Source organism: Populus euphratica, unplaced genomic scaffold (genome assembly GCF_000495115.2).
Source record: "Populus euphratica unplaced genomic scaffold, PopEup_1.0 scaffold6.1, whole genome shotgun sequence".
NCBI lineage: Eukaryota > Viridiplantae > Streptophyta > Magnoliopsida > Malpighiales > Salicaceae > Populus > Populus euphratica.
In genome coordinates, this window is record NW_011499849.1 from 4,419,436 (window position 1) to 4,445,468 (window position 26,033).

Genomic DNA, 26,033 nt, shown 5'->3' on the forward strand with positions numbered 1-26,033 from the left:
AATCTTTTCAATCAATCGTAGTTGAAAATTGCTTTACAAATCATTAAAAGTTTTTATTTGAATCTTTTTCTCATCAAAGTAGGAAAAAAACTAACAAATAACAAATAAAAAGTTACGGATGAAGAAATATATGTTTTTTTTTCTTTTAAATTTAAATCATTTGAATTTTTATCAATATTTATTTTAATTGTTTTAAGTTTTTTATTCAAATATCAATAAATATATTGTTAATTAAAAAATGATTTGACCGAGATAAAAAAAATATATAAATAAAAAATATAACTCTTTCAGGAATTTAAGTCGTTATAATTCTTATATATATTTGTAGTTATTATATTAAAATGCATAAAAAACTCCAATTTTAAAAGAAGGAACCAGTGCCTTCCAAATCAAAAGCAGATGGCAAAAAATGGATATAATTATTTTTCTATCTTGACTCTTATGGAGTTCAGCTCCAAAAACTATTAAATTCCACAGGAGAGGAAAGATTAAGAGAAAGAACGGTACCGTACCACAATCTTCCACCTCTTGCCCACCATTGTCAAATTCTCTTCCGCCGTAAGTTTCTTTCTTTTCGCTTTCAAATCAATTACTTGTTTGTCTCCTTATTTACTTGCTTAATTGAGCAATCTAATTAGGCATTTCAGAAAATTATAATGACTGTGCTGTATTGCAAATGAGTTAATTTTGGGTTGGTAGATGACTCGTTCGATTTGTACTGAACCAGACTTACTCAGCAATCCTATGATGGGATGTTTTTTTTTGGCAGGTTTACACTGTTGGGTTCCACCATTTATTTTTGCGGTAATGGCAACTACTATGACGTTGCCTAATAATCCGATAAAATCTAAGCTTTCGACTACAAAGTGTTTGAAAACAGTAGGATTTCATAGAACTGCGTGTGCTTCTGGCCGGAAATTATATTCTCAGTGTTCTTTTGTCCATGTTGCTGAACCCTATTTGGCCAAGAATTTTCGGTAAGCATCCAACACAATTGTTTTTGGAGTTAATTATTAATGTTGTTTGTGCTGCTCGGCTAAGGTGCTTAAAAATGAGTCTCTTATTTATGGTTTAATGAGTTTATAGAGAAAAAGTGCTTCGAGTGGAATCGAAAGTTGAATGCCATATTTAGACTAGACGATCACTTTGTTCATGTCTAGGTTTTGGTAGATTTCTCTGAGCAGTGTATTTATTGATAGGATCCTTAGAGTAATTGAGACGCCTATGATTGATTTTACTTGTGTGGGCAATCAAAGAAGTATCCTCAATTTCTAACAAATTACTTGTTGCTAACTCATAGTTTCATGTGAATTGCACAATTGTTAGGAAAGCTGCTGTAGTTTCTTTGCAACAACAAGTAATGTTCACATTAGGTTTTGGTGTTATGAGGTGTGTTTAAGGTGGTGAAATTAATCAGGGTCATATTGTTCACATTTGTCTCTTGATGTCATTAAGAGCTTCTCTTTGAATCGTTAAGCAGGAGAGCTTGGCAGATTAAGAGCAGCATAGATGGTAGTGGATTGGATCCTTCTTCCTCGAGCAGTGGTGGTGGTGGTGGAACACGATTAGTTAGGGCAATTCAAGCTTTCCAGACCAGGCTGGGTGTTAGAATCCGGGAGATAAGGAAAAATCTTCCCATGAAATTACTCTTTTTCTTGGTGGGATTTTATTGTGCAACTGCCTTTGCTACGGTTATTGGCCAGACAGGTGATTGGGACATCTTATCTGCTGCCTTGGCGGTGGTGGTTGTGGAGGGGATTGGAGCCCTCATGTACAGGGCTTCTTTTCCGTTGGTCAAAAGTATTCGGAGCATTATCAGCGTGTTTAATTACTGGAAAGCTGGTCTTACTCTTGGTCTGTTCTTGGATTCATTTAAATATGAAATTGACAAGATTATGAGCTTCAGTAACTTGTTCGATTTTGAAATGGATATCTTCTCTCTGTTTTTGTGAAAGTTGTCCATTTCAGATTCTATTGGTCAATATAGTTTGCACCTAAGCATTATGAGATGACTGTACATACAAGTCAGGACTTGATTGCACACATGCGCTTCGCAAGTGGAAAGCTCTGCAGGGTCAGCAGCGCTTGGGTTGTGGCGTACCTTCCTTATGGGATCCCTTGTCTGCCTTCCAAGTTCAATCAATAGTAAGCATGATGAGTTGATTGCCTGAAGATGGTGTTCAGCAATTTACCTTAAGCCATGCGATCCTCATATAGTTTTGATTGATTGTACGCCATTAACATATGGCTTCTGTAGATACATAGATTTATATTATGGCATATAGATTTTTTATTCGTTCAGTGCCTTGCATCTGACTCTTATCTCTTTCTGTTGTGGAAGTTGCTATATAAGTATGGAGGATACAATTGGATCTAATTTAATTTCAGGATTTCTGGATAGCAAGGCTTCCCCACTTGAAATGGGCTATAGTTTAAAATAGAGTTGTGTTCATGCCTGTGGCTAAGCAACTGAAAGGAAGGGTACTTATTTCACACCAGGATAGCTATGACATGAAGATTTTCCATTTGACGGAACGCTGTAATTCACTGTAGTTTAGTTTATAAGAATTGATCAGTGCAGGTAATTCTCAAATGCTTTGGTGAATCAACTCTAAAGGAGAATATTTAAGATGCAAAAGTGGCAGTCCCATTGTACCAATATTGTTTTCTTCTCTAACCCAACCACGGAATCGCATTGTACCAATATTGTTTTCTTCTCTAACCCAACCATGGAATCCTGGTTGAGATGGTAGCTCAAAAAGGACAAATGGAAACTCGCATATCGATGCTGCACGCCCAGATTGCTACCTGTCGCCAGGCCCTGGTCCACCCGCCTCTTCATACGTTTCATTGGTGCTGGATGAATTGTTTATGCAAAATGATTCGAGCCCATGCTTTGTCTCTTAGTAAAACATCTATATCATGCATGAAATACATGCAGAGGGCAGAGCTGTGATTTGCCTGGTGTTTCATTGATTCGTGTTCTGTATCCCGTTATATTTCCCCTTCTGTGTGAAAAATACCAGTCCCGTGGTAATATTTATCCGGAACAATTCTATTCAACTTCCCTTCCAATCCAATCACTTCTATCTATTTACACATGGAATACAGTTTATGGCACGATCAAAGATATCTATCATGTAACTCATTATTGAAGTCTGAGTCGCACTTCACAACATATAAAACAAACCTTGATCCAGCCAACGAAAGAACAATGAGAACACTCTCGGCCTGTCTCTAGCTCCCCTCCCCCGCCCCAGACAGCCTAACCCGGAAAAAAAAAAAAGCAGAGAGGAAGAAATTATGAAGTTAATGTCACGCAGGGGACTTGTATAAACCTAAGAATACAAATTATATTCTCGTATGAAGTTGTAACTCTTCAAAAGCTATTCTGTATGTACTTGTGGTGACAAAAGGCAGCTGACAGAAGCCCCGAGTGTTGCGGCAAACATATTGCAATCATGCATCAGTGCTCGGGCCAGGATAAGCTGGCAGATTCATTATCCGCTTGTCCAAGACAGGGCCTCCAACAGTGAAGTGATACAGACTCTGAAAGTTTGATCCCCTTAATCCAAGAATTTCATGCACTGCAACAGTAACAACAGGAAAAGTTTCAAGCTTACAATCTCAGGACATAAAATGCAAGAATGCTACAACGGGGTTCATGAACACAACACAGAGGAGAATTACTCAAATTATATTATGGTTTTAACAATCTTTGATCTAGAATATCCTGATTGCAGCGAGGTACTTCCTAGAACCTAACTAACAGACTTGAGAACAGGCTACTCTGCAGTGATCTTCTCTCCTAACTAAAGACTGCTGTCACGCAGTACAATCCAAATGAGCTTCTTTTTGAAGAAATTCTTGATATGAAAGCCATTCACAATTAACAACATTTCAACTGAGCGCCAGGATAATACATATGGTGCCAGAGAACTGGAGACCAAGGTGAAAAGGAGAAACATACCAGGATCATCAAAGAAACAACCAATCCCAGTAGCAGAAATGCCAACTGCATGCGCTTCAAGGTACAAAACCTGGCCAAGAACTCCAGTCTCCCAAAACAATCTAGGATACATCCATGCACCCTTGCTGTGCAAAGTAGGTTCAAAATGAGCCACCATACCAAGGCTGAAGCAGCCATCACTAGCAATGTCCTGCATGAAAGGAATTTGGTATTTCAGCTTCAATTTAGCAAGAATTGGATTGTTTCGGGCCACTCACATCAGATTTTGGTATTTCAGCTTCAAATTGAGAAAATCAATACACAGAAGTGACTGAAACATCAGAATTGTTCTCAGGTTATTGAAATACATATTTGTTTGCTGGTGATACTGGAGACAAATTACTGAAGTCCTTTGAATAGATGATAATTCAAGTTTTTTACAGTAGTTTTGATGGTTGGAACTTGCAACAATAATTTCTTAACTGTTTAGGGAAGCTATTAGTTGATTTCAAAGATGTGTAAATTGTGTTAAAAACACCTTTTCTCTTTTGATAAGTGAAAAATGCAAGGTGATTGACTTTTTTATTCATTCAAACACAACAAGGTGCTTTTATTGATCCACAAAAAGATGATGCCTCATTTAAATCTGTTGTCCTTTCCAAATTCATATTCATAATCTAGGATTATTTGTTGAGCACCAATTTCAGTTTCATAATCACATGCTTGCCTAGCAATCTACTGATAATATTGTGAAATTGCAATGGAAAAGGTTAGTAATGGCACACCTGATGGCATGAGAGCTGTTTAGCAATCTGCTGGCAATCACCCCTAGCAAGTTCATACAATGGCAAGTCAACAGGACATCCCTCTGGTTTCTCCCACTTAAACTCAGCCCTTGTGGATTTCTTAAGCTCATCCAAGTGATCTTCATTCCTCAACAAGAAATACAACCCTTTAGGCAACCCAACCACTCTATGCACAAACAAAACTGCATGCACCTCCGCATCCCATGAAAGTGCCCGAAATGGCAATGCCAATTGCCTCTTCTGCTTCTCTCCACTTCCACAACCAGAAGGAAGACAATGCAACATAATCTGATAAAATGTATCTCTCTCAATTTTAGTAACTCCATCCATATCTACCGCACTCCTCCTCTTCCTAATAATTTCCCTAGCGCTAAAACCCTTATAAGACCCTTCACTACAAACCCCGCTGCTCTGAAATTTATCAACTAAAAACCTATCATCTATCTTTAAGGGCTTTTTAACAGCTTCTGCAGTTGTATAAATTACATCCCAACAAACATGCTCTTTGCTAAGCGAATTCGGATTCCCTATCCACTCTAAATTCCCAAATTCCATCATCGCCAAGCTCAATTCCTTGTAATTCACATTAAAGTCATTGACACCATTAGGAAAGACAACAAGCACACAATCTGGATGCTCAAATTCAATCTCAGGAAACTTACCTTTAATTGGCTTATCAGGGATTCGAAACCCCTGATAAATTCCAAGCCCCATTAGCCTCTCTAACTCTTTGGACCCTAACCCATCAAGCAACTTCACATCCCAACCAAGCTCAGCTGCAGCCAATGAAATAGCAGCAATAGCATGACCCACATCATGATTGCAATACCTAAACGCCCTCTCTCCATATTTCCACGCCTCCCGCCAAAAAATGGACGAAACCCCTATCAAAAAAGCATTACTCGGAAAAAAACTAGGCAAGAAAGTATCTGGAATTTTCGCTCTAAGTTCCAAAGAATGCTCTTTTGGTGCATAATGTGCTACAAAAGCAGAATCACAAACAGAATCAACCGCCGGGCTAATAATATAAGCCTCTGTGGGATGCAAGTTGCCACTACTGGGATTAACCCTGAGAGACCAGGTAGAAAAGCCAGTTGTTTTCCAAGCAGACAAGGCTAAAGAATCATAAAACAACTGAGAAATTGAGGATTTAGAAATGGGTTTTGGAGATGGAAGTGAATTGAAAAGAGAATGATACAAAGGAGCAGAAACAGAGGTCGAATCTTGATTATTTTCAACGGGGAAGTGAAGGAGGGAGAGAAGTGGAGAAGAAACGTAACGTCTAAAAGGGTTAGGTTGGTTAACCCAGTCAAGACCATGAGGGCCTCTAGCATAGTTAGTAAAGAAGTGTTTGGTTTGGTTGTGGTATTTTAAGACTTGGGCTATTAGGTTTTCAGAGTCTTTGTGTTCTTTGGGGTTGTTTGATATTGATGGTGATGGTGAAGATGAGAGGGACATGGTGATTGCGGTGGTGGAGATTGGTCTTTTCGTGGTGGTGAGATTTATGAGAGGAGACGATGGAGAAGAAAACCTTGAACGCAGGTGTAGTGATGGCATGATATACTTTCGATGTCTTTTGAGGTAGGATTTTTAATGGAACAGAAGAGGTTTTAAGTTACGCTGCTTTCTTAATTCTTCTAGTAGAATCTGTTGTTTTTCCATGGATTTTGGAGAGGGAAGATGGTTTGGCCCAAAAAGAATATGACCAATCAAACTAAAAACCGGTTTAAACCGAACCAATTTGGTTTGGTCCAAATCAGTTTTTTGGCATTAAAAGCTAACAAAAACTGTAAATTAGCTTGTTTTGTTTTTTCAAATGGGGCTTTTATTAAATTTAACTTTTACAATTTATTATTGAGTTTAATTTTTTTATAGGTTTTCAAATTAAATATTTTTAGTAGGCTTTTACAATTGGAAAATGAATCTCCCATAGCACAATTAAATATTAGATTTTTTATAATTTTTATTGATCATCTCTATTTTTATTTTTTTATTGATATAAGTGTTTAAGTTAATTTGCATATATTTTGATTGATTTTATGAATCTCAAAGTTAATAACTTTGTAAATATATTATGAGATTTAAATTTATAATTTCTAAAAAGTAAATATAAAACTTAAAAAGTTAAATCACATCTTCAAAATTGCTTTTTTTCTATATTCATTACTAAAATAGGTGATTGATACAAAGTGGTTTAAACATGATATTTATTTAAATAATAAATTTTATAATCATGACATTTAAATAGATATTGTATTCTTGAATTGTGAAATTAATTAAAAATCACGGCTTACAATTATATATCTGAAAATATATTATTTTATCAAAAATTATTTTAATATTGAGTTAATTTATATCTTTTATTTTACTTTCTAAAGGTATAATTTATCTGCTTTTAGGCAAAACATAGGGATGCGTGAGCCACTCCGGGGCGCAATAATTTCTAGTCGCGAAAAAAGGTGACGCCAACTTCCACATTTTGTGATTGCTAGCTCGGTCGTGGTTTTGCCTTGTGACTCGGCAATATCACCCCCCTGGACGGCTGCCGTCATCACCCTGTCTCCCTCGGAAAATTGTTTTCGCTCCACCTTCCTTTTGATAGGAGCGCTCCTTTTTTCACTTCAATTGACGTATCTACCCTTCATATCAGAAAAGCATGTCCTTCGTTGCGCTGTAATTTGTTTCCCCTTTTTGCGTGGAATGTGGATGGATCATTTTCATCGATCAAAAGAAGACACAGGAAGAGCTCCAACCCAGATCACCATATTAGAATTACATTGGTGATTCTTTAGTAATTATTCTGTTTATTTTCTGAAAAATAATATTTTTTAAAGTGATTTTTAAGAAAATAAATTTAATAAAAATAAAATTTTTTTTAGTATTTAGTAGTTTTATAAAAAAAAATGAGTTGTAAAATATTTTATAATGTTTAAATATATCAAGAGAAATAAATTTTTAAAATTTTTTTATTTAATTTTATAACAATTAAAATACATATTTTAAAAAAGACAAGGATTTAAAATTCTAAATTGTGGTTTAAGGTTTGTCAGGTAAACACATAATAAAATTTATTTTATGGTTTTTTTAGTAATAACGTGTTTTCTTATAAAAACTGTAGACAATTAAATAAGTATTTGTAAAAATTTTAAATGATTTTAAAAAAAGAGAAAAAAATGTAATTCTTTCATCAAAATTCTCTTTCTTTGTTTATCATTTTTTTCTCAACAATTTTATAAATTAAAAGCATTTCTAAAAGAGTAAAAATATATCATAACTCAAAAGGTAAGTTTTAATTAAAAAAATACACCACTCAATAATTTTTAAGCGAATGCATGGAGAAAGTGAGAGAATAATTAATTCGATTACATTGTACGAAGAATTAAAAATAAAAAAAAAATATTTTTATTGAATATTCATGAGCAAATTTTCTTTTAAAAAAAAATATTTTTTAAGTTCATATATAATTATTCATGTAATAATAATTGTTAACACTACTATAAAATCTTATATGAGTTAGAAAAAATAGATTAAAAAGGAAATAATTATATTGCAAAAGGTAAATCAAAATTTTGAAATATTTTAATGTTTGATTTTATAATTTTTACATGGAATATAAAAACTTCTAGATTAAAAATTAAAATTATTTGCATCAAACTCTTATCTCTTAATCAAGCTCGTTGAAATCATAATTAATATTTTTTTTATAGTCAACTTTTAAACAAGTTTATTGAAATTATAATTAATATTTTTATTATAAATAACTTCATGATTTATAAAATTAGTTAAGGTATCATAAACTAGTCTGGATATCTATATTAATTTTTTTTTAAATATATATGGTTAAAATCTGATTAATATAAAGTTTTTTTTCTCTAATAACTTTTTATTTTCTTTCTAAATTTATATAAACTTAGATATAATAAAAAAAAAAGTTTATAACTCAAATATAAACACCCAAAACTGCAACTATAAAAAACAAATCAAATAACAAGATTGGAAATCCACGTCCCCTAGGGTGGGGAATGTGAGATATTTGTTTTTTCTTCTGACTAAAACACCCTTATTTTTAATTTTTTTAACCATTATTCTAAGTTTGTAACGAATCTTTTTATTGATACATTAAATTTTAAATTTTTATCAAGATAATTAATAGATACATATCGAGTGATGAATATTATTTTACTTGATAGCTATGATAGGTTTAACCTACTCGTGCTTATAAGTGTATTTTATTTAGAAAAAAAATACATCATATTGTTAAATGAATTCATCAAACAAAAAAATTATTATAATAAAATTCTTTAAAATTCACACCCTAATAATCAATTTCATAAGAAAATCTAAGAATCCAAATTAGATATTGTGATCTTCAACCTTTTGACACATTGATTTTTTTTTATAGACTAATAACTTGTTTATTTGTTAAAAAGCATTTATTTTGGAAAGTGAATTTTTAAAAAGTGAATTTATTTTTTCATGTTTAAAAATGTCATGAAAAATATATTAAAAAATACTTTATAGTATTTGATCATATCATAAAAAATAAGTTGAAAAATCACTCATTATTATTTATTTTTTAAAGTTTATTTGATATATACAAAACATAACTATTTGACCACTTATAGTAAAAATAAATGAGGTACAGAAAAGTATAATAGTAAAAACAATAATTATATCATATATATTATTTTATAAATTATAACTATACATATAATATAAAATTTATAAGTATAATATTATAGACATTTAACCTTGATAAATATTTTTCAATTAATATCTATTGATATTTTTTTTCCATTTTAAACCTTGTCAGGTATTTTTCAAGTAAAATCTATTAATATGTTTAGTTATATAATAAAAAATCAGTTGAAAATTAATTTCTAATCTTTGGAAATATCAAAGAAAATAAGCAATAAAATAATAAATTTTGAGTTATTAATTTTTTTAAACAGTACAATTTTTATTTTTATCAAATAGTTTTTGATACCTGGAAAACACTGAGAATAAATTTATTCACTGTGGTGTTCTAATTTTATAAAATAATTTATATAATTTGATAATAATACATATATCAGCAGTTAAAAAGATATTTTTTATATTATTCATCATCAATCAAATAAAACCCAAATATAATATACTTTTAACAAACACAAGTATATGTTAATCTCTGATTTTATTTCCTATCGTTTCAGGACAGCAAGCACGCACGCACATGCTCAAGGACAAGAGCGTCTTTTCAACTGTAGCACAGGGCGTGTCATAAACACTTTTTAAATTTTCCTTGTAGTTGGAAAAGACGAGAGGGCGCGTCACTTGAGCAAACCAAAATGCCCCTTCTCAGACACAGCCATTAATTAATCAAATCATCATTATCCAAAATCCAGCACAGCTTTCTTCCCTTCCTCTAAAACGGCCACTCCTCTCTATGCGAGCGCCAATCCCCTTTCACCGTTCAATCGCTAATTGCTGTTCCCTCCCTCCGTCTGCTGTTCATCTAATCCCTCACTCTCTCTTTCTCTCTACAAGGTAACCAAAAACCTCTACGTTTTCTTTCCTTTTCTGTTTATTAATCTTTGAAGTCTAATCATGATTATCATTATTTGTTGCAGATATGTCAATTATAGGGAAGAGAGGGGTTCATTACTTGCAAAAACTAAAAACTGCAAATATCCCTCCCGAATTGCTAGAAAAAGGCCAAAATCGCGTTATCGATGCTTCTCTCACGCTTATTCGCGAGCGTGCTAAGCTTAAGGTATATTCATCTTAATCGCATTTAAATTGCCAATTATTATCATTTTCTTATTAATTTGTTTTTGCAGGGAGAGCTTTTGCGCGCATTAGGAGGTGTTAAAGCATCCTCAACGCTTCTTGGAGTTCCTTTGGGACACAATTCATCGTTTCTTCAAGGACCGGCGTTTGCTCCTCCGCGTATCAGGGAAGCGATTTGGTGTGGCAGCACGAATTCGAGCACGGAAGAAGGTGGTGCCTAGCGAGAATATTTGTTATTATTATTATTATTATTAGTTTAGACTATTTTTGTTTGTTAATTTGATTTTAACGAACTAATTACCGATAGTTATAGCTTTTGAAGGCTCCTATTTCGTATGCTTTGGTGCCTGGATCAACGATGATGTAAATTAGTGCTTGCACGTGCTCATGTATGATGCTTGGCTGCTTGCAGGTAAAGAATTAAATGATCCACGAGTGCTAACAGATGTTGGTGATGTTCCGGTTCAAGAAATTCGAGATTGTGGTGTGGACGATGATAGACTGATGAATGTTATTAGTGAATCAGTCAAGCTCGTGATGGAAGAGGTGATTGCTGTGTTTTTTTTTTTTTCCTTCTAATTTTGCAGTTCATCGGTTGTTCTGAAATTTTTTTCTGCATTTAATTTGACGTAAATTGTAGTTTCAGCGAATCTGAAAAGAGATTCTGCATGATTTTTTTTCTTGCTAAGAGTTTTAAGTTCTTTAAATATTGGAGGCTAAGAAAATGTCTGCTATCTACAGGATCCATTGCGTCCGTTAGTCTTAGGTGGTGACCACTCCATATCTTTTCCTGTGGTTAGAGCTGTCTCTGAGAAGCTTGGAGGTCCTGTAGATATTCTTCATCTAGATGCCCATCCTGACATCTATCATTGCTTTGAAGGAAATAAGTATTCTCATGCATCCTCGTTTGCCCGAATTATGGAGGGTGGTTATGCTCGGCGGCTGTTGCAAGTATGTTTTCATCTTTCAATATACTTTTCTGTATCTCTGATGGTTAATTTAGTATATTTTTTGCTCCATGACATTAACTTTCGTTTGTCATCTAATTTATGTTAAGAAGTTAGAACAGATTATGATATGTATAAAAATCCTATCCAAAAGGTGTAGATTGGTGATATCCCTTGAGTGATTGTATTACAAAATCTTCTGGTTATCTTAAGTTGAGGGAAACCATATGCTTTTCAGCTCATTGTTTTAAAGTAATGACTGCATCTATTGTCTGCACCCAAGATTTTGAGGTGTGAAGATAGCTTGTAATTTCTGAAATGTTATGTTGATCAGCTTGAATGTTGGCTTCTAGGTGGGTATCAGATCAATAACAAAAGAAGGGCGTGAGCAAGGTAAACGTTTTGGAGTAGAGCAATATGAAATGCGAACCTTCTCAAGGGATCGGCAGCTATTGGAAAATCTGGTCTCTCTCTCTCTTCTCCTCACAGACACACACGCATGCACACAGCATACACTTGTATAAGTTGGTTTAGGGATTTTAACACATTTTTGTTTATGGCCTGTTCCTGGACAGAAACTAGGGGAAGGTGTAAAGGGTGTGTATATCTCGATAGATGTGGACTGCCTTGATCCTGCCTTTGCCCCTGGCGTATCACATATTGAGCCAGGTGGTCTTTCTTTCCGTAATGTTCTCGACATTCTTCACAACCTTCAAGCTGATGTTGTTGCGGCAGATGTGGTTGAATTCAATCCACAACGTGACACTGTTGATGGAATGACTGCAATGGTTGCTGCTAAGCTGGTGAGGGAACTGACTGCAAAAATCTCAAAATGATGTTACAGTTCCTGATCAAGACATTCTAATGTTACTAAGTCCTTGGTGGTCAACCGTAAAGTTTGAGCAAATGGCCTTCCAACATACACATTTTTTCACTTTTCTGTTCGTAGGCATCGCTGGAAGAATTATCGAACACCAACCTTCAAGTCAGATATCTCACTCTAGCCACCCAAGTTATCTTGTGGTAATAATTATTTTGTATTCCACAATAGGCATGTTGTTGTATCTCGTCTCCTGCTTAAAATTAAAACAAGATTAATATCTTCTTGCATTCAAGATATTTGAATTTTGCATTTTATCACTCAGTGAATTTCAGATGTTGATGGTTGGATGAGCGTTGTTGTGTTTTACCACGAAATCTTGGTGCTAGGAATTTACTACTTGAGTTATCTCATACTCTCGCGTATGTTATTGTTGGTTCAGTATTGCAATCACACGTCTTTGAATTATAGAACCATTTAAGGCAGGTTTGAGAGCTGCAGCCAGTGTTCTTTCCAACGCAGTTCAGCTGTGACGGGCATTTAATGCTGACACAAGGCAAGATTCTCAAGGCATTTCGGTGAAATATAAGATCTGAGAGCAAGAACTATCTGAGACCAAGCTTCAACAGTTCTTCTATTCAATGTATAACCTTCATGTGGCTTACCTCACCATCTCGCTTCTCTGGGGATATGAACTTGTAGGACGACACATAGTCCCAGGTCAAGTGAAATCAGAGCAGCAGGAAAAAAAAAAATCTGTCTAAATGACCGTGATTTAAATTAGGAGCAACCCAACCTGGCTTCCCATTCTTAGATGTAATTAGCGTCACCGCTGTCAAAATCAATCTGCAGATGTAGCTACAATTGCTGAAGAAATCATGGACAAACCAGTGCCAGAGCTTATCAAGGCGTCTGGCGTTTGTATGCGAAAAATCCCATGTGTGCTCCGTACACGAATGCTTCGGACATTCCCACGAGCACATGTTTTGGAGTCTGCCACAAAATATGTAATTGACTTTTCTCTTCGTCATTATTACTAGCGTACTTATGCGAGCTGCCCCTAATACTGGTACTTTTGAACGATCTAGAAAAAATTTAGCAGGATTATACGATTATATAAAGATAATATAAAAAATTGTGCATGTTTTTATTAATTCATGCTTTGAATTTGTTAGAAATTTTTCAAAATCTAGAAAATTTTAATAATTAAAAAAATAATTATATCAAGAATAATAAAGATGATGTTCCATGCTTGTCCTCTCTATTTGCGAAAAGAATAGATACCTCAAATACAACATTATAATTACTTATTCACAACTTGAACTTTCTTTATTGACATTTCAACCAATTTAGTTTATTCAGTAGATTTCTTTCCATCCTCTAGATCAGCTTTTTCTACGACTAATTTTTGTTGTTGTTCTCTTTCATTTCAATGTCAGTTTCCTGGTTAATTCCAACAATTTATTCTTACTTTTAACTAGTTGATTTAATCTCATTCTATTCATTAACTTCATATTGTCCTTTGAATTTCATCTCAACTTCTATTTATTTGGTTTTTCAGTATGTTTAATGACTTTAGATTGTTTCTCCAAGCATGATGATAATTGTGGCTCTTTTGCTTCATTTGCATTTTTACCTTTTATTCTCACAAGTGGGACGACATGAAACTGACCTGGAGGAGGAATGTCTCAGGTGGAGGCTTTTGTTGATATTTATTTTTGCTATTTTGACGTGACTAGACTAGAAGAATGATTAACAAAGTGAGCAGATTAATCTAGCAAGCTACTTCTATAACTATTTACAACTATGATGCTATTAGGATCCATTAATTTTTGCCACTCAGCAGCAGAATTGGAGTAGCAGCATTTTGCAGCTTCTTATGGCTATTTTTAAGGAATAGTGGAGCGTGGCAACAGTGGAGTGATGCTCCACTGTCCACTGTTTAACTTCTTCTTTTTTTAAATCAATCAGAAAAATTTAGTATTTTTTTAAAAAACTAATGCAGTTAATCATGAAAAATATTATTTTTTATTTTTTAAAAAATTAGTTTAAGATAAATTAAATTTATTCGTATTATAACCTTAATTTTATTCCTACTAATATTTTATCTAATGTTATTATACACTTAAAAAATCATGAAAACTGTAGTTTTTGTTGAATGACTTTTAAATGTAATGAAATTGTAATTTTTTAAAAAAAATTAAATTTTACTCGAAAAACTAGTATTTAATTGTTGGATAAATTTCGTATATAATGACATTACACATAGTTTAATGGAATAATAAAAAATATTTGATATCAATATTATTTATTTCATAATGTAATAACAATAGTTAAATCTATATTATTTAAATTAAAAATTATTAACATTAATATATATATATATATATATTAATTATTTTATAACCTTAATTTAAAAAGCATTTTTTAACCAAACACATTAAACTACTTTTTATTCAACCCTAATATTAACCATAATTTTAATCAAATATATATTTTTTCCAATCAATTCAAATTAAAAATATTTTTTATAAAATAACTTTTTTAAAATTATAACCATAACAGCAACCGAAATACAAAACACGCCCTATAACCTGCTTACCAAATTAAAGATTTTGTGGCAGCGCACGCAAAAGTTCTTTTGAAAAAATTTGAATTTTTTTATTTTTTTATTAATTTTAAATTAATATATTTTTAGTGTTTTCAAATTATTTTGATGTTCTGATATCAAAAATAATTTTTAAAAAATAAAAAAAAAATTATTAATATATATTTTGATATAAAAAACTATTTAAAAAGTAACAACAACCACACTTCTAAACATACTTCAAATGTTCTTATGCAGTTTAGCTGTCTCCGAGGTTGAGAGGAAAGCTTAAACTAAGGTTTTTTATTTAATGAAACAGATTAAAGATTCTGTGTCTGTTCACACTTCATGCTATTATGCAGTTTAGTTGTGTCCAAGGTTGGATTAGAAAAACATAAACTAAAAAATAAAGATGCAGTTATCATTTTGAACTTTGAATCTTAGCTCCTAGAAATAGGATGAATTTAATATATGACGTGGTTGGTGAGGATGTGAACTTGCAGTTATTGGTGAGCACATTAATTAGAAGTGTTACTAGATTATTGATATGTATTATGTTGCTAGATGGATTTAAATTTTTCAAATGAAACAAATTTAAATATTGTTACTGTTTTATTTAGAATAAAAAAATTATAGTAAATGAGAGTTGATTTAGTTAACTTGGCAGATCAAAAAACAACTCGTATAAACAATAAAAAATAATTTTTTTAATTCAAGTCAATATTTTTTTAATATTAAAATGATAACATATTAAATTGACTCAAATTTAACTGGTCAAATCTCAAACTCTAATACCAAAACCAACGGTTGAATGATTTTATAGTCTAATTTTTAATAAAATCAACATTGAATGATGAAATTAAAAAAACTGATCTAAAAATATATAAAAAAAATAACTCGAGTCAACTTGGATTGATCTATTAAACCAGTAACATTTAATCACAGGACGATGATAACCTTATAAATAATGAATCAAAATAACAAACATGGAGAAAGAAATTAAAAATTTGAAAAGGAATAATTGAAAAACAAGTCTAATTTTTGTTTGAAAATTAATTCAATGTAAACAAAAAAAATTTAAAGACACGTTAAAAGCACAATTCTTAATCAAACTAGTGTTAAAAAAAAATTAAAAAAATCAACTAAAAAGAAAATGAGTTAACCTGGATTAACACTTCATATTCATATCTTGGGTCATAAGATTAGAATAACCTTATAAAAAATAAACCAAAACAAATTATAAATCTAATTTCTAGTCAATAAAATGTTCAATGATGATTTTTCTAAAAAAATTATCAACTAAGAAAAGAAAGAAAAAAACTTGAGCAAATTAGTTTAACTCGTCAAACTCATAACCCGGATCATAAGGCTTAAATAATCTTAAAAAATAAATTAAAATAAATTATGAGGTTAAATAATTAAAATAAAATATTAAATAATTAAATTGAAATAAAAAAAATTAAAAAAACAAAGTAATATTGAAAGAATAGTGTTTTATGAACTGCGCATAGTTAAAAAAAATTATAAAATTTAATAAAAAAATCAAATATTAAATAAAAAAATTTACCATTACTTTGTAAGGTGATGCACAATCACTTTTCGTTAATTAATGTTAATATGCAGTAAATTGTAAGTTGTACCGCACTGGTAAGCATGTGGATCTGCTTGAATAGTAATAAAAATAATGGTGGGCTTCCATATCTTGAACCAAATTTCAACACAAAGTAATTTACTTGCTAATCTTGATGTCATCCACCGAACCATCTCAACCTTTTGTTGCCACCAACCCCCGGCTGCAAATTAACACTCTACACGAACTCTTTATGTCTTACATGATTGCTACTTTGTTGATGCTTTTAGGTTTTCCAAATATTGAAATGACAAATCTTTTTTTAAAAAACATGTAATAATATGAAATGTATAAATGCATATAAATGAATACCTCAAATATAACATTAAATATAATATTATAGTTAGTCTATTCCATTTTAACTGTCTTTATGTCAACTGGTCTTATTTTTTAAAGTTTTTTTATTTTAAAAAATATGCTAATAATATTTTTTATTCTTTAAAAATTATTTTTAAAATTAGTATATTAAAATGATTTGAAAATATTTAAAATACAAGGTAAAACAAAAAATTTAAATTTTTTTAAAAATATTTTTAAAACACATTGCGAAACAGTTACTTAATCTCCACCTATTCATTAACTTCATATTGTGCTTTCATTTCACCTCAACTTCATATTTATTTGGATTTTCAGTATATTTAATGACTTTAGGTTGTTCCTGCAAGCAACCTTTGCTTCATTTACATTTTTACCTTTTATGCTCACTAGTGGAACGACATGAAAACTCACACGGAGGGATGTCTCACGGTGGAGGCTTTCGTTCGCTATCTTGACGTGACTAGACTAGAAGAATGATTAACAAAGTGAGCTCACACTATTTACCACTATTTACAGCTACAACCTGCCTACCAAATTAAAGATTTTGCGTTAGCTCACTTCATGTTCTACTGCAGTTTAGTTGTCTCCGAGGTTGAAAGGAAAGCTTAAACTAGGGTTTTTTATTTGATGTGGAAACCTGTTTACCAGATTAAAGATTCTGTGTCTGTTCACACTTCATGTTATTATGCAGTTTAGTCGTGTCCAAGGTTGAATCGGAAAAGCATGAACTAAAAAATAAAGATGCAATTATCATTTTGAACTTTGAACATTAGCTCCTAGAAATAGGATGAATTTAATATATGATGTGGTTGGTGAGCATGTGAACTAGAAGGGGTTGGTGAGCATCTGAATTAGAAGTGTTGCTAGATTATTGGAATGTGATATGTACGACGTAGATCGAAAAAAAAATAATAAAAAAATATTTAAGTATCATTATTATTGTATCTAGTATAAAAAATTATATCAATTATGATTCGATTCACTTAGCAGATCCAAAACCACTCGTACAAACAATAAAAAATACAATTTGATTTAAAAAAATTCAGGTCGATATTTTTTTTTAATATTAAAATGATAATATATTAAATTAATTCAAACTTAACATGTCAAAACTGCATTTGTAGTAATAAGACCAGGATAAACCTACAAAAATCAAATTAAAATAAATTTTAAAACTTAATTTTCAATGAACTCAATGTTGAAAAATAAAATAAAAAATTAATTAAAAAATAATATAAAAATGACAAAAAAAAAAGTGACAAGAGTTAATTTGGGTTAACCTGTCAAATCCATGATATTAATCATGAGACCATTATAATCTCATAAAAAACGAATCAGAAAAATAAACATGAAGAAATAAGTTAAAAATATAAAAACAATAATAATTGAAAAACAAGTCTAATTTCCAATTGAAAAATAACTTAATGTTATAGAAAAAAATTAAAAAACACATTGAAAGCATATTCCCCAGTCAAATCAATGTTAAATAAAGAAATTGAAAGGAAAAAAATAAAAATAAAAAATAACATGAATCAACTTGGGGCAATAAGCCATGCTCGTGTCTCGAGTTGTATAATTGAGATAATTTCATAGAAAGTAAATCAAAAGAAATTATGAAATCTAATTTTCAGTTAATAAAATGTTTAATGATGATTTTATTTTTAAATATCAACTAAAAAAAAAAGAAAAAGGAATTCAAATAAACCAAGTTAATTCGTCAAACTTGTAATCATAAGGCTTAGATAACCTTGAAATACAAATTAAAACAAATCATAAAGTTTAGTAATTAAAAAAATAAACATTAAATAATTAGATTAAAAAAATAGTATTTTATAAGGCAGGATACAATAATTAAAAATAAAATCAAATCATAAATTTAATAAAAAAATTACCATTACCTTGTAAGGTGATGTAGAATCACTTTTGTTAATTAATGTTAACATGCAGTAAATTATAAGTTTTTCTATGTTTAATATTGTGGTAACTGTTATGGTTGTGATTTGAAAAAAATTATTTTATAAAATATATTTTTTGTTGAGATTCATTTGAAAAAATAGATATTTAGTTAAAATTGTGGTTGAAATTAAGGTAAAAAAAAAAATAGTTTATCGTACTTGGTTAAGAATAATTTGGAAATTAAGATTATAAAAATAATTTTAAAAAATATATATTAATATTGACGATTTTAAATTTAAATATTGTAAAATTAATTACTCCTATTACACCATAAAATAAATAATACTTATATAAAATATTTTTTATTATTTCATTAAACTGTTTATAATTTTATTACGTATAAATTTATCTCATAAAAACTATAGTTTTTATAATTTTTTAAACGTATAATAAAACTAGATAAAATATTATCAGGTATAAAATTAATATTAGTGAATTTAATTCATTTTATATTAGTTTTTTTTAAAAAAAACATTGTTCATATCACAATGTGAAATATAATTTCAGTGTAAACTAATTTTTTTAAAAAATTAATACATTTAAAAAATCTGTAAACAGTATAATTTACTCGTGATGAATTGTAAATTACATTGTTCATTGTTTTTTAAATGAAAAGTGTATCAAATGTATATTATTGATGTTAATTATATTGTTCTAGTACAGTTAACCTATACAGTGTATTGAAAGTAATTTTTTTTTATTATTATCTGCATTTTAAACATAAAAATCACGTGAAACTTATAAACAATAAATCATTTTTTTTATTATTATTATTAAAGCCGCATAAACAAACAGACCCAATTTGTCCCGCGTTGATAAGCATGTGGCTCTGCTTAAATTGTGGATCTGCTTAAATAGTAACAAAAAATCATGGCGGATTTTGAACCAAATTTCAACACGTGGTAATTTCCTTTGCTAATCTTGATGCTATCCACCGAACCATCTCAACTTTTTATTGCCAACTACCCCCCGCTGCAAAATAAAACTTAACACGAACTCATGCACCGTTTGGGAAGTTCCTCGAAAAACTATTTATTTATTTATTATTAAAAATTATTTTTTATACATTTTAAATATTTTGGTGTATTGATTTTAAAATTTATTTTTAAAACATAAAAAATATTATTTTAATATATTTTAACATAAAAAATATTTTAAAAAATAATCATAATTGTACTTTCAAATAATTATTCACATAATTGTTCATTTGTTATATTTTTAAGTTTTTTAAATATTAAAATGATATTTTTTTCAATGTAATAATATGAAATGTATAAATGCATATAAAGTGTTGTACATATAAGCCTATAAATAATTAAATATTTTTTGTAAACTATTTATAAATACATATAAATTGTTACATGTACAACAACATTTATAATACAAGCTACTTTCCTTGAAGTAATTACCTTGGAAAAGGGCACATAGCATGGAAGAGAATACAAGAATTCCAAATTGTTGCATTTCCTTGTTAACCGATTGAATTTAGTTGCCATGAAAATTATTTAATTTAACCGCTATAATTAAATCGTGTTTCTCTCGCCGAACTTCCTATTGTTAATTTTGTGGTTGCTCGTTAATTCCTCTTACCCCACAAATCAAGCCATTGTCCAAAAGCCAACATAATTTTAATTTGCTGGAAGCAGTAAGCAGAGTCCTTCAATTAAACGAAACTAGTTTGTTGGTGGCGAGTATAAATATTTTTCTTAATATTAAAAAGTATATACATAAATGTTTTTTAATATAAAAAATATTAATTAAAAATTAAAAAGATAATACATATATTTAATTAAATAAATCAAGGAAAAATATATTAATACTAACTAAAAATTAAATTTAAAAAATAAGAGAAATATGCAAATTTTTTTATCTCAAAGCACAAGTCATGTATTAGATTATGTTAGGTAACATTATTTTTTTAAATTATTTTTTTATTCAATTAAATTATAATAAAAATATGCAAACACAAAAACAATTAAATGAAATTCGAGAAAAGAAATCATGCAGGGTTACACACACAAAAAAAAACACCAACTAATATTTTAAAAACATCCTTATTTATCTTATTTCTAAACCTAAAATTATTATAAGAAAATAATTTCTTATTAAAATTTGTAAATCAATAAAATTCAACTAACATTAAAATTTATAATCTAAACAAATCATTGTAAATCTTAACAATTATATAAATATTATAATAAAAATAATTATGTTCACAGAATTAAAAAAAATAGCTTCTTCGTCATGTTGGCTTTGGGTTCCAAACAAACTAAATCTAAGTGCGTTTATATATATATATATATATATATGTATATATGTATATATGTATGTATATGTATATGCATATGTATATATATAACTTTTAAACGAAACTAGTCATTAACAAAAGAGTAGGAAAATACAAACCCAACAACACCCCATTTTCATCCATGCACATTACGAATTTAATAAATAAAAATCTATGAATATCTTAATTTTCAAGTTAAAAACGTCCATTTAATATGACAAATAGTATTTTCATGAATCTCTTAATTCTAAAATTCATAGTTGGTTTTAAAAAATAATTTTAATACGATTATATACATTATACAAAACCAATCCAAGTACCCACAATCCACCTCAAATAAGAAAAAAAATTATTATTTTCTAAAATATTTTTTATTCTGAAAAAAAAAAACGAAAGGTAGAGCATTTTCCAAACTCCTATCCATAGTCAATGGCGTCGATTTTCTCTCTTTCCACGTCCTTGTGAATCCAATGGTCAAGAAAAGAGGAGAAAATGGAAGGCAGATAGTTTCCCATTTCCTACCCATACTCATCGGTCTAGATCACAGCCTCTTCCAAAGTTTACGTTAAAACTTAAAAGATCAACGAAACTTGTTGTCTCTTTGTACCTTGCGAGAAGTTCAAAGATAAGTAAAAATATTGATTATTTTCAAGTCCTTGAGTTTTTTATATAGTTATAAATTAATCCTTCATGTTTAAAAACATATAGCTTAGTCATTAATTCTTGCTGACTGTTCTTCCAGCTATACAAATGTTGGGTTCTTATTAAAATAAACAAAAATCAATCCAATCTCATCCTTTGATAATTCTAAATTCTTGGCTTGGAGAGAAAATTAAGATATTTTAATAAGAGAATGGCTAATTCGAGTCAAAGGGCTAAATTAAAAAGTTTCAAAAATCAGTTATTATGCTATAGTTGTACCCAAACATTAGGAACTAAAATATAATTTGTGTCAAATAAGAGTTGCAGTCCCTTGCCTCTTTCATTCTCAAATAAATTTTACTATCTCTGTAATATCGACGACAGACCCAACAAAAACCAGAGAGAGAGACCGAGAGAGTTTCAGAATTCAGGAATGGCTTCCACTTCTTCTCTAACTCTCTCTCAAGCCCTTTTGGCTAGAGCCGTCTCTCACAATGCCATTGACCACCTCCGTGACAGCCGTCTCTCTCTTGTCTCCCTTCCTGCTTTCTCCGGCCTCAAATCCACCACCTGTACAGCCACACGAGCCACAACAACCACTAGCCGCCGCCGCCGCAGCTTGTCTTCCCGACAAGTAAGGGCGGCGGCAGTGGAGACACTGGATGCGACAACAGAGGCTTCATTGGTGGAGAAGTCGGTTAATACGATTAGATTTCTCGCTATTGATGCTGTTGAAAAGGCTAATTCAGGTCACCCTGGTTTGCCTATGGGGTGTGCTCCGATGGGTCATATTTTGTACGATGAGGTCATGAGGTACAATCCGAAGAACCCATATTGGTTCAATCGTGACCGGTTTGTTTTGTCTGCTGGCCATGGCTGTATGTTGCAATATGCTCTGCTTCACCTTGCTGGATATGATAGTGTCAAGGTTGGTGATTTCTTTCTTCTTGTTGCTTAAAATATTTTTTTATAGAAACTTTGAGTTTCTTAAGGTTTTTTTGTTTTGTTTTGTTGTTGTGTGTTTTTCTGAGACGGATCTGGAATTCCTTGATCAAGGAACCAAAAAGATTATTAAAGAAGACCCAACATGTTATTATTTTGATGCTATTGAGCGGTTTTCAAGTTTATTAATTATAAATATGTTATTGCATGTAGAAGATCAAGCTTGAATCATGCAAATGGAGCTAAAGTGTACCGCTGTTATTGTTTATTTGGACGTTTGATTATTGGTATTGTTGAAGTTAACCGAGCATTCTGATTTGGTTGAATAAACAGGAAGAAGACTTGAAGAGTTTCCGACAGTGGGGAAGCAGGACACCTGGACATCCTGAGAACTTTGAGACTCCTGGTGTTGAAGTCACAACTGGTCAGATTAAAGTTTCTACTTTTTTTGACCAGTTTTATCTATTATCTGCATGTTTTTACGTGCTTATCTGAATTCGAAACTTAAACTTCCTATTTTCTTCTGCAGGTCCTCTTGGACAAGGTATTGCCAATGCTGTTGGTTTGGCACTTGCAGAGAAGCACTTGGCTGCTCGCTACAACAAACCAGACAATGAGATTGTTGACCACTACACGTATGATAACTGTCTCAGTCTTTTGTATTTGGTTAATTGTTCTTCTATACAAACTTATTGAGCCTTGTCTTCTGTGGCTACGTCTTTTCATTTGTCACGTGTAGATATGTTATATTGGGAGATGGTTGTCAAATGGAGGGTATTTCAAACGAGGCTTGTTCATTGGCCGCACACTGGGGACTTGGAAAGCTGATTGCTTTCTATGATGACAACCATATCTCTATTGATGGTGACACTGAGATCGCATTCACTGAGGATGTTGACAAACGTTTTGAGGGTCTTGGGTGGCATGTTATCTGGGTGAAGAATGGAAATACTGGATATGATGAGATTCGTGCTGCCATTAAGGAGGCTAAGGCTGTGAAGGACAAACCCACTTTGATCAAGGTTAGATATTTCATCTCTGATAGACGTGGTGTGTTTTGAAGATGAGCTGGCAAAATATTTGTTAGGATGATGAAATCATACGGGGAGTCTTCTGATTAGGCACTGATAAATCAATGTAGGGGTACACTGGAGACAACGTTGAAGTTGCAGTTTTTTATAAAATACACATTAATTGGATGGTATGCTCTAAACTTGCTGTGCGTTTTCCTTTCTTTGAAGGTGACTACAACCATTGGTTATGGATCTCCAAACAAAGCAAACTCTTACAGTGTACATGGGAGCGCATTGGGTGCCAAGGAAGTTGATGCTACCAGGCAGAACCTTGGATGGCCATATGAGCCTTTCCATGTTCCAGAGGATGTTAAGCAGTGAGTGAAGCAAGATTATGTTTCTACTTGTTTATCGCACTACTTTAGTTGATTTGATATTCATAAACAGTCTGGGTTTTTCTTAGGCACTGGAGCCGCCACACCCCAGCTGGTGCAGCTTTTGAAGCCGAATGGAATGCCAAGTTTGCCGAGTATGAGAAAAAGTACAGTGAAGAAGCTGCAGAGTTGAAGTCTATTGCCAATGGTGAACTGCCTGCTGGTTGGGAGAAAGCACTTCCTGTGAGTAAATTCAATTTTGTTTTCTACCAGTCTTTGCGGGAGGACCTCTTTGTTGATTCTGTATTTGCATCTTTTAACATGAGCCTTTTCATGCTGCCGTAAATTATGGATTCTGGGCATCATGTCCTGCAATTTTGTGGACTTAATAAACACCACCCGCCCCTCTATGATAAACTCATTATTGGCAGGGTGTGGATTTTGCATGCAAAATTACGAGTCTATAGATTTTTCATTTGGAGTAAAGGTGGTTTTCATCCTATCTTTTTGAAAAATTGCAATGTTGCAGACATATACTCCGGAGAGCCCAGCAGATGCCACCAGAAATCTATCTCAGCAAAACCTAAATGCACTTGCAAAAGTGCTCCCTGGTCTTCTTGGTGGCAGCGCAGATCTTGCCTCTTCCAACATGACCTTGTTAAAAATGTTTGGGGACTTCCAGAAGGACACCCCTGAGGAACGCAATGTCAGGTTTGGTGTCAGAGAGCATGGAATGGGAGCCATCTGCAATGGCATTGCACTTCACTGCCCTGGCATGATCCCCTACTGTGCTACTTTCTTTGTTTTCACAGATTACATGAGAGCTGCTATAAGGATTTCTGCTTTGTGTGAGGCTGGAGTCATATATGTCATGACTCACGATTCCATTGGTCTTGGAGAGGATGGACCAACCCATCAACCAATTGAGCACTTGGCAAGCTTCCGTGCAATGCCCAACATTTTGATGCTCCGCCCAGCTGATGGAAATGAAACTGCTGGCGCATACAAGGTTGCTGTCCTCAACAGAAAGAGACCCTCTATCCTAGCCCTCTCCAGGCAAAAGCTACCCCAACTTCCTGGAACCTCCATTGAGGGAGTTGAAAAGGGTGGCTACATCATTTCAGATAACTCCTCTAGTAATAAGCCTGATGTTATCTTGATTGGTACTGGTTCAGAGCTGGAAATTGCTGCTAAAGCTGCCGAGGAACTTAGAAAGGAAGGCAAGGCTGTAAGAGTTGTTTCCTTTGTTTCATGGGAGCTTTTTGATGAGCAATCAGATGCCTACAAGGAAAGTGTTTTGCCAGCAGCTGTAGAAGCTAGGGTTAGCATCGAAGCTGGATCAACATTTGGATGGGAGAAGATTGTTGGAGACAAAGGAAAGGCTATTGGAATTGACCGGTTTGGAGCAAGTGCACCAGCAGGTAAAATATACAAGGAGTTCGGTCTTACTACAGAGGCTGTTATCGCAGCTGCCAAAGAAGTCAGCTAGGGGGATCAATATTCAATCACAACATCTTGTTAAATGCACATCTGTGGTTTGGGTCAGAGAATAGAATGGAGAGGCCATTCCGGGAGACCTGTTTCATTACTTGGCCTCTTTTGTTTCAATAAAAGACTCAGATAAATTCTTCTTCTTTTGCTTATAAGTGGTGAGTTGAGCAAGCTGGATCAAAGAGAGAGTTGGGTTTATGATATCTTTGAATTAGTAACTGTGTTGCATCACATCTCTCTGGAGTTTTGTAGTGTTCTTTGGTAACGTGTAATGAGTTGAAGATGAATTATTATTATTTCTCCTTCATGTTATTAAGAAGAAGAAAGATACTTTGCTTTAATTCTAAGATCTCTTTCTCTTTCTCTTTTGCTTTTCTGTTGTGAGTTCGAAGAGGATCATACTGCTGACTCTCAGGTAATTTGTTTCTTTAACCGTTTCCCCTACCAACCCCCAAATAATAGCATCACGAACAGCCAATTAAATAAAAATGACGGGTTGTTG

General features: G+C 32.0%; 4 protein-coding genes across 5 annotated transcripts; 3 read left to right on the forward strand and 1 right to left on the reverse strand.

Moving 5' to 3' along the window:
- The first annotated feature begins 353 nt into the window (after positions 1 to 353).
- Positions 354 to 2,390, forward strand: LOC105120795 (YCF20-like protein (DUF565)). Of its 2 annotated transcripts, none has more exons than XM_011019175.1 (3): positions 354 to 558; positions 770 to 977; positions 1,478 to 2,390. In XM_011019175.1, the coding sequence occupies exons 2-3, from the start codon at positions 808 to 810 to the stop codon at positions 1,950 to 1,952; spliced, it is 645 nt and encodes a 214-aa protein (XP_011017477.1). In that variant the 5' UTR covers positions 354 to 558; positions 770 to 807; the 3' UTR covers positions 1,953 to 2,390. The 2 variants fall into 2 exon arrangements, with proteins under 2 accessions (XP_011017477.1, XP_011017478.1); XM_011019176.1 differs by having other exon boundaries at positions 1,481 to 2,390.
- A 666-nt stretch (positions 2,391 to 3,056) lies between these two features.
- On the reverse strand, positions 3,057 to 6,432 carry LOC105120797 (nitroreductase family protein). Its single transcript, XM_011019178.1, has 3 exons — positions 4,735 to 6,432; positions 3,971 to 4,160; positions 3,057 to 3,587 (listed from the first exon to the last, which is right to left on the reverse strand). Exons 1-3 carry the CDS (start codon positions 6,310 to 6,312, stop codon positions 3,460 to 3,462), a joined length of 1,896 nt encoding a protein of 631 aa, XP_011017480.1. The 5' UTR covers positions 6,313 to 6,432; the 3' UTR covers positions 3,057 to 3,459.
- Positions 6,433 to 10,015: 3,583 nt separating this feature from the next.
- On the forward strand, positions 10,016 to 12,647 carry LOC105120796 (arginase 1, mitochondrial). Its single transcript, XM_011019177.1, has 7 exons — positions 10,016 to 10,281; positions 10,365 to 10,507; positions 10,575 to 10,734; positions 10,937 to 11,070; positions 11,266 to 11,475; positions 11,825 to 11,935; positions 12,047 to 12,647. The coding sequence occupies exons 2-7, from the start codon at positions 10,367 to 10,369 to the stop codon at positions 12,305 to 12,307; spliced, it is 1,017 nt and encodes a 338-aa protein (XP_011017479.1). The 5' UTR covers positions 10,016 to 10,281; positions 10,365 to 10,366; the 3' UTR covers positions 12,308 to 12,647.
- A 9,414-nt stretch (positions 12,648 to 22,061) lies between these two features.
- LOC105120798 (transketolase, chloroplastic) lies at positions 22,062 to 25,872 on the forward strand. The gene is made up of 7 exons (XM_011019179.1): positions 22,062 to 22,639; positions 22,987 to 23,077; positions 23,183 to 23,288; positions 23,393 to 23,675; positions 23,895 to 24,043; positions 24,130 to 24,283; positions 24,570 to 25,872. The coding sequence occupies exons 1-7, from the start codon at positions 22,145 to 22,147 to the stop codon at positions 25,527 to 25,529; spliced, it is 2,238 nt and encodes a 745-aa protein (XP_011017481.1). The 5' UTR covers positions 22,062 to 22,144; the 3' UTR covers positions 25,530 to 25,872.
- The last annotated feature ends 161 nt before the right edge of the window (positions 25,873 to 26,033 follow it).

Excerpts from the sequence above, each read along its gene's own strand:
- LOC105120798 (XM_011019179.1), top strand. The coding sequence starts at position 22,145 with ATGGCTTCCACTTCTTCTCTAACTCTCTCTCAAGCCCTTTTGGCTAGA. Across the intron at positions 22,640-22,986 it reads CTGGATATGATAGTGTCAAG|GAAGAAGACTTGAAGAGTTT; the intron begins GTTGGTGATTTC and ends TTGAATAAACAG. Across the intron at positions 23,078-23,182 it reads TGGTGTTGAAGTCACAACTG|GTCCTCTTGGACAAGGTATT; the intron begins GTCAGATTAAAG and ends TTTCTTCTGCAG.
- LOC105120797 (XM_011019178.1), bottom strand. The coding sequence starts at position 6,312 with ATGCCATCACTACACCTGCGTTCAAGGTTTTCTTCTCCATCGTCTCCT. Across the intron at positions 4,161-4,734 it reads AACAGCTCTCATGCCATCAG|GACATTGCTAGTGATGGCTG; the intron begins GTGTGCCATTAC and ends CCTTTCATGCAG. Across the intron at positions 3,588-3,970 it reads TTGTTTCTTTGATGATCCTG|TGCATGAAATTCTTGGATTA; the intron begins GTATGTTTCTCC and ends TTACTGTTGCAG.
- LOC105120796 (XM_011019177.1), top strand. The coding sequence starts at position 10,367 with ATGTCAATTATAGGGAAGAGAGGGGTTCATTACTTGCAAAAACTAAAA. Across the intron at positions 11,071-11,265 it reads TCAAGCTCGTGATGGAAGAG|GATCCATTGCGTCCGTTAGT; the intron begins GTGATTGCTGTG and ends TGCTATCTACAG. Across the intron at positions 11,936-12,046 it reads GGCAGCTATTGGAAAATCTG|AAACTAGGGGAAGGTGTAAA; the intron begins GTCTCTCTCTCT and ends GTTCCTGGACAG.
- LOC105120795 (XM_011019175.1), top strand. The coding sequence starts at position 808 with ATGGCAACTACTATGACGTTGCCTAATAATCCGATAAAATCTAAGCTT. Across the intron at positions 978-1,477 it reads TATTTGGCCAAGAATTTTCG|CAGGAGAGCTTGGCAGATTA; the intron begins GTAAGCATCCAA and ends TGAATCGTTAAG.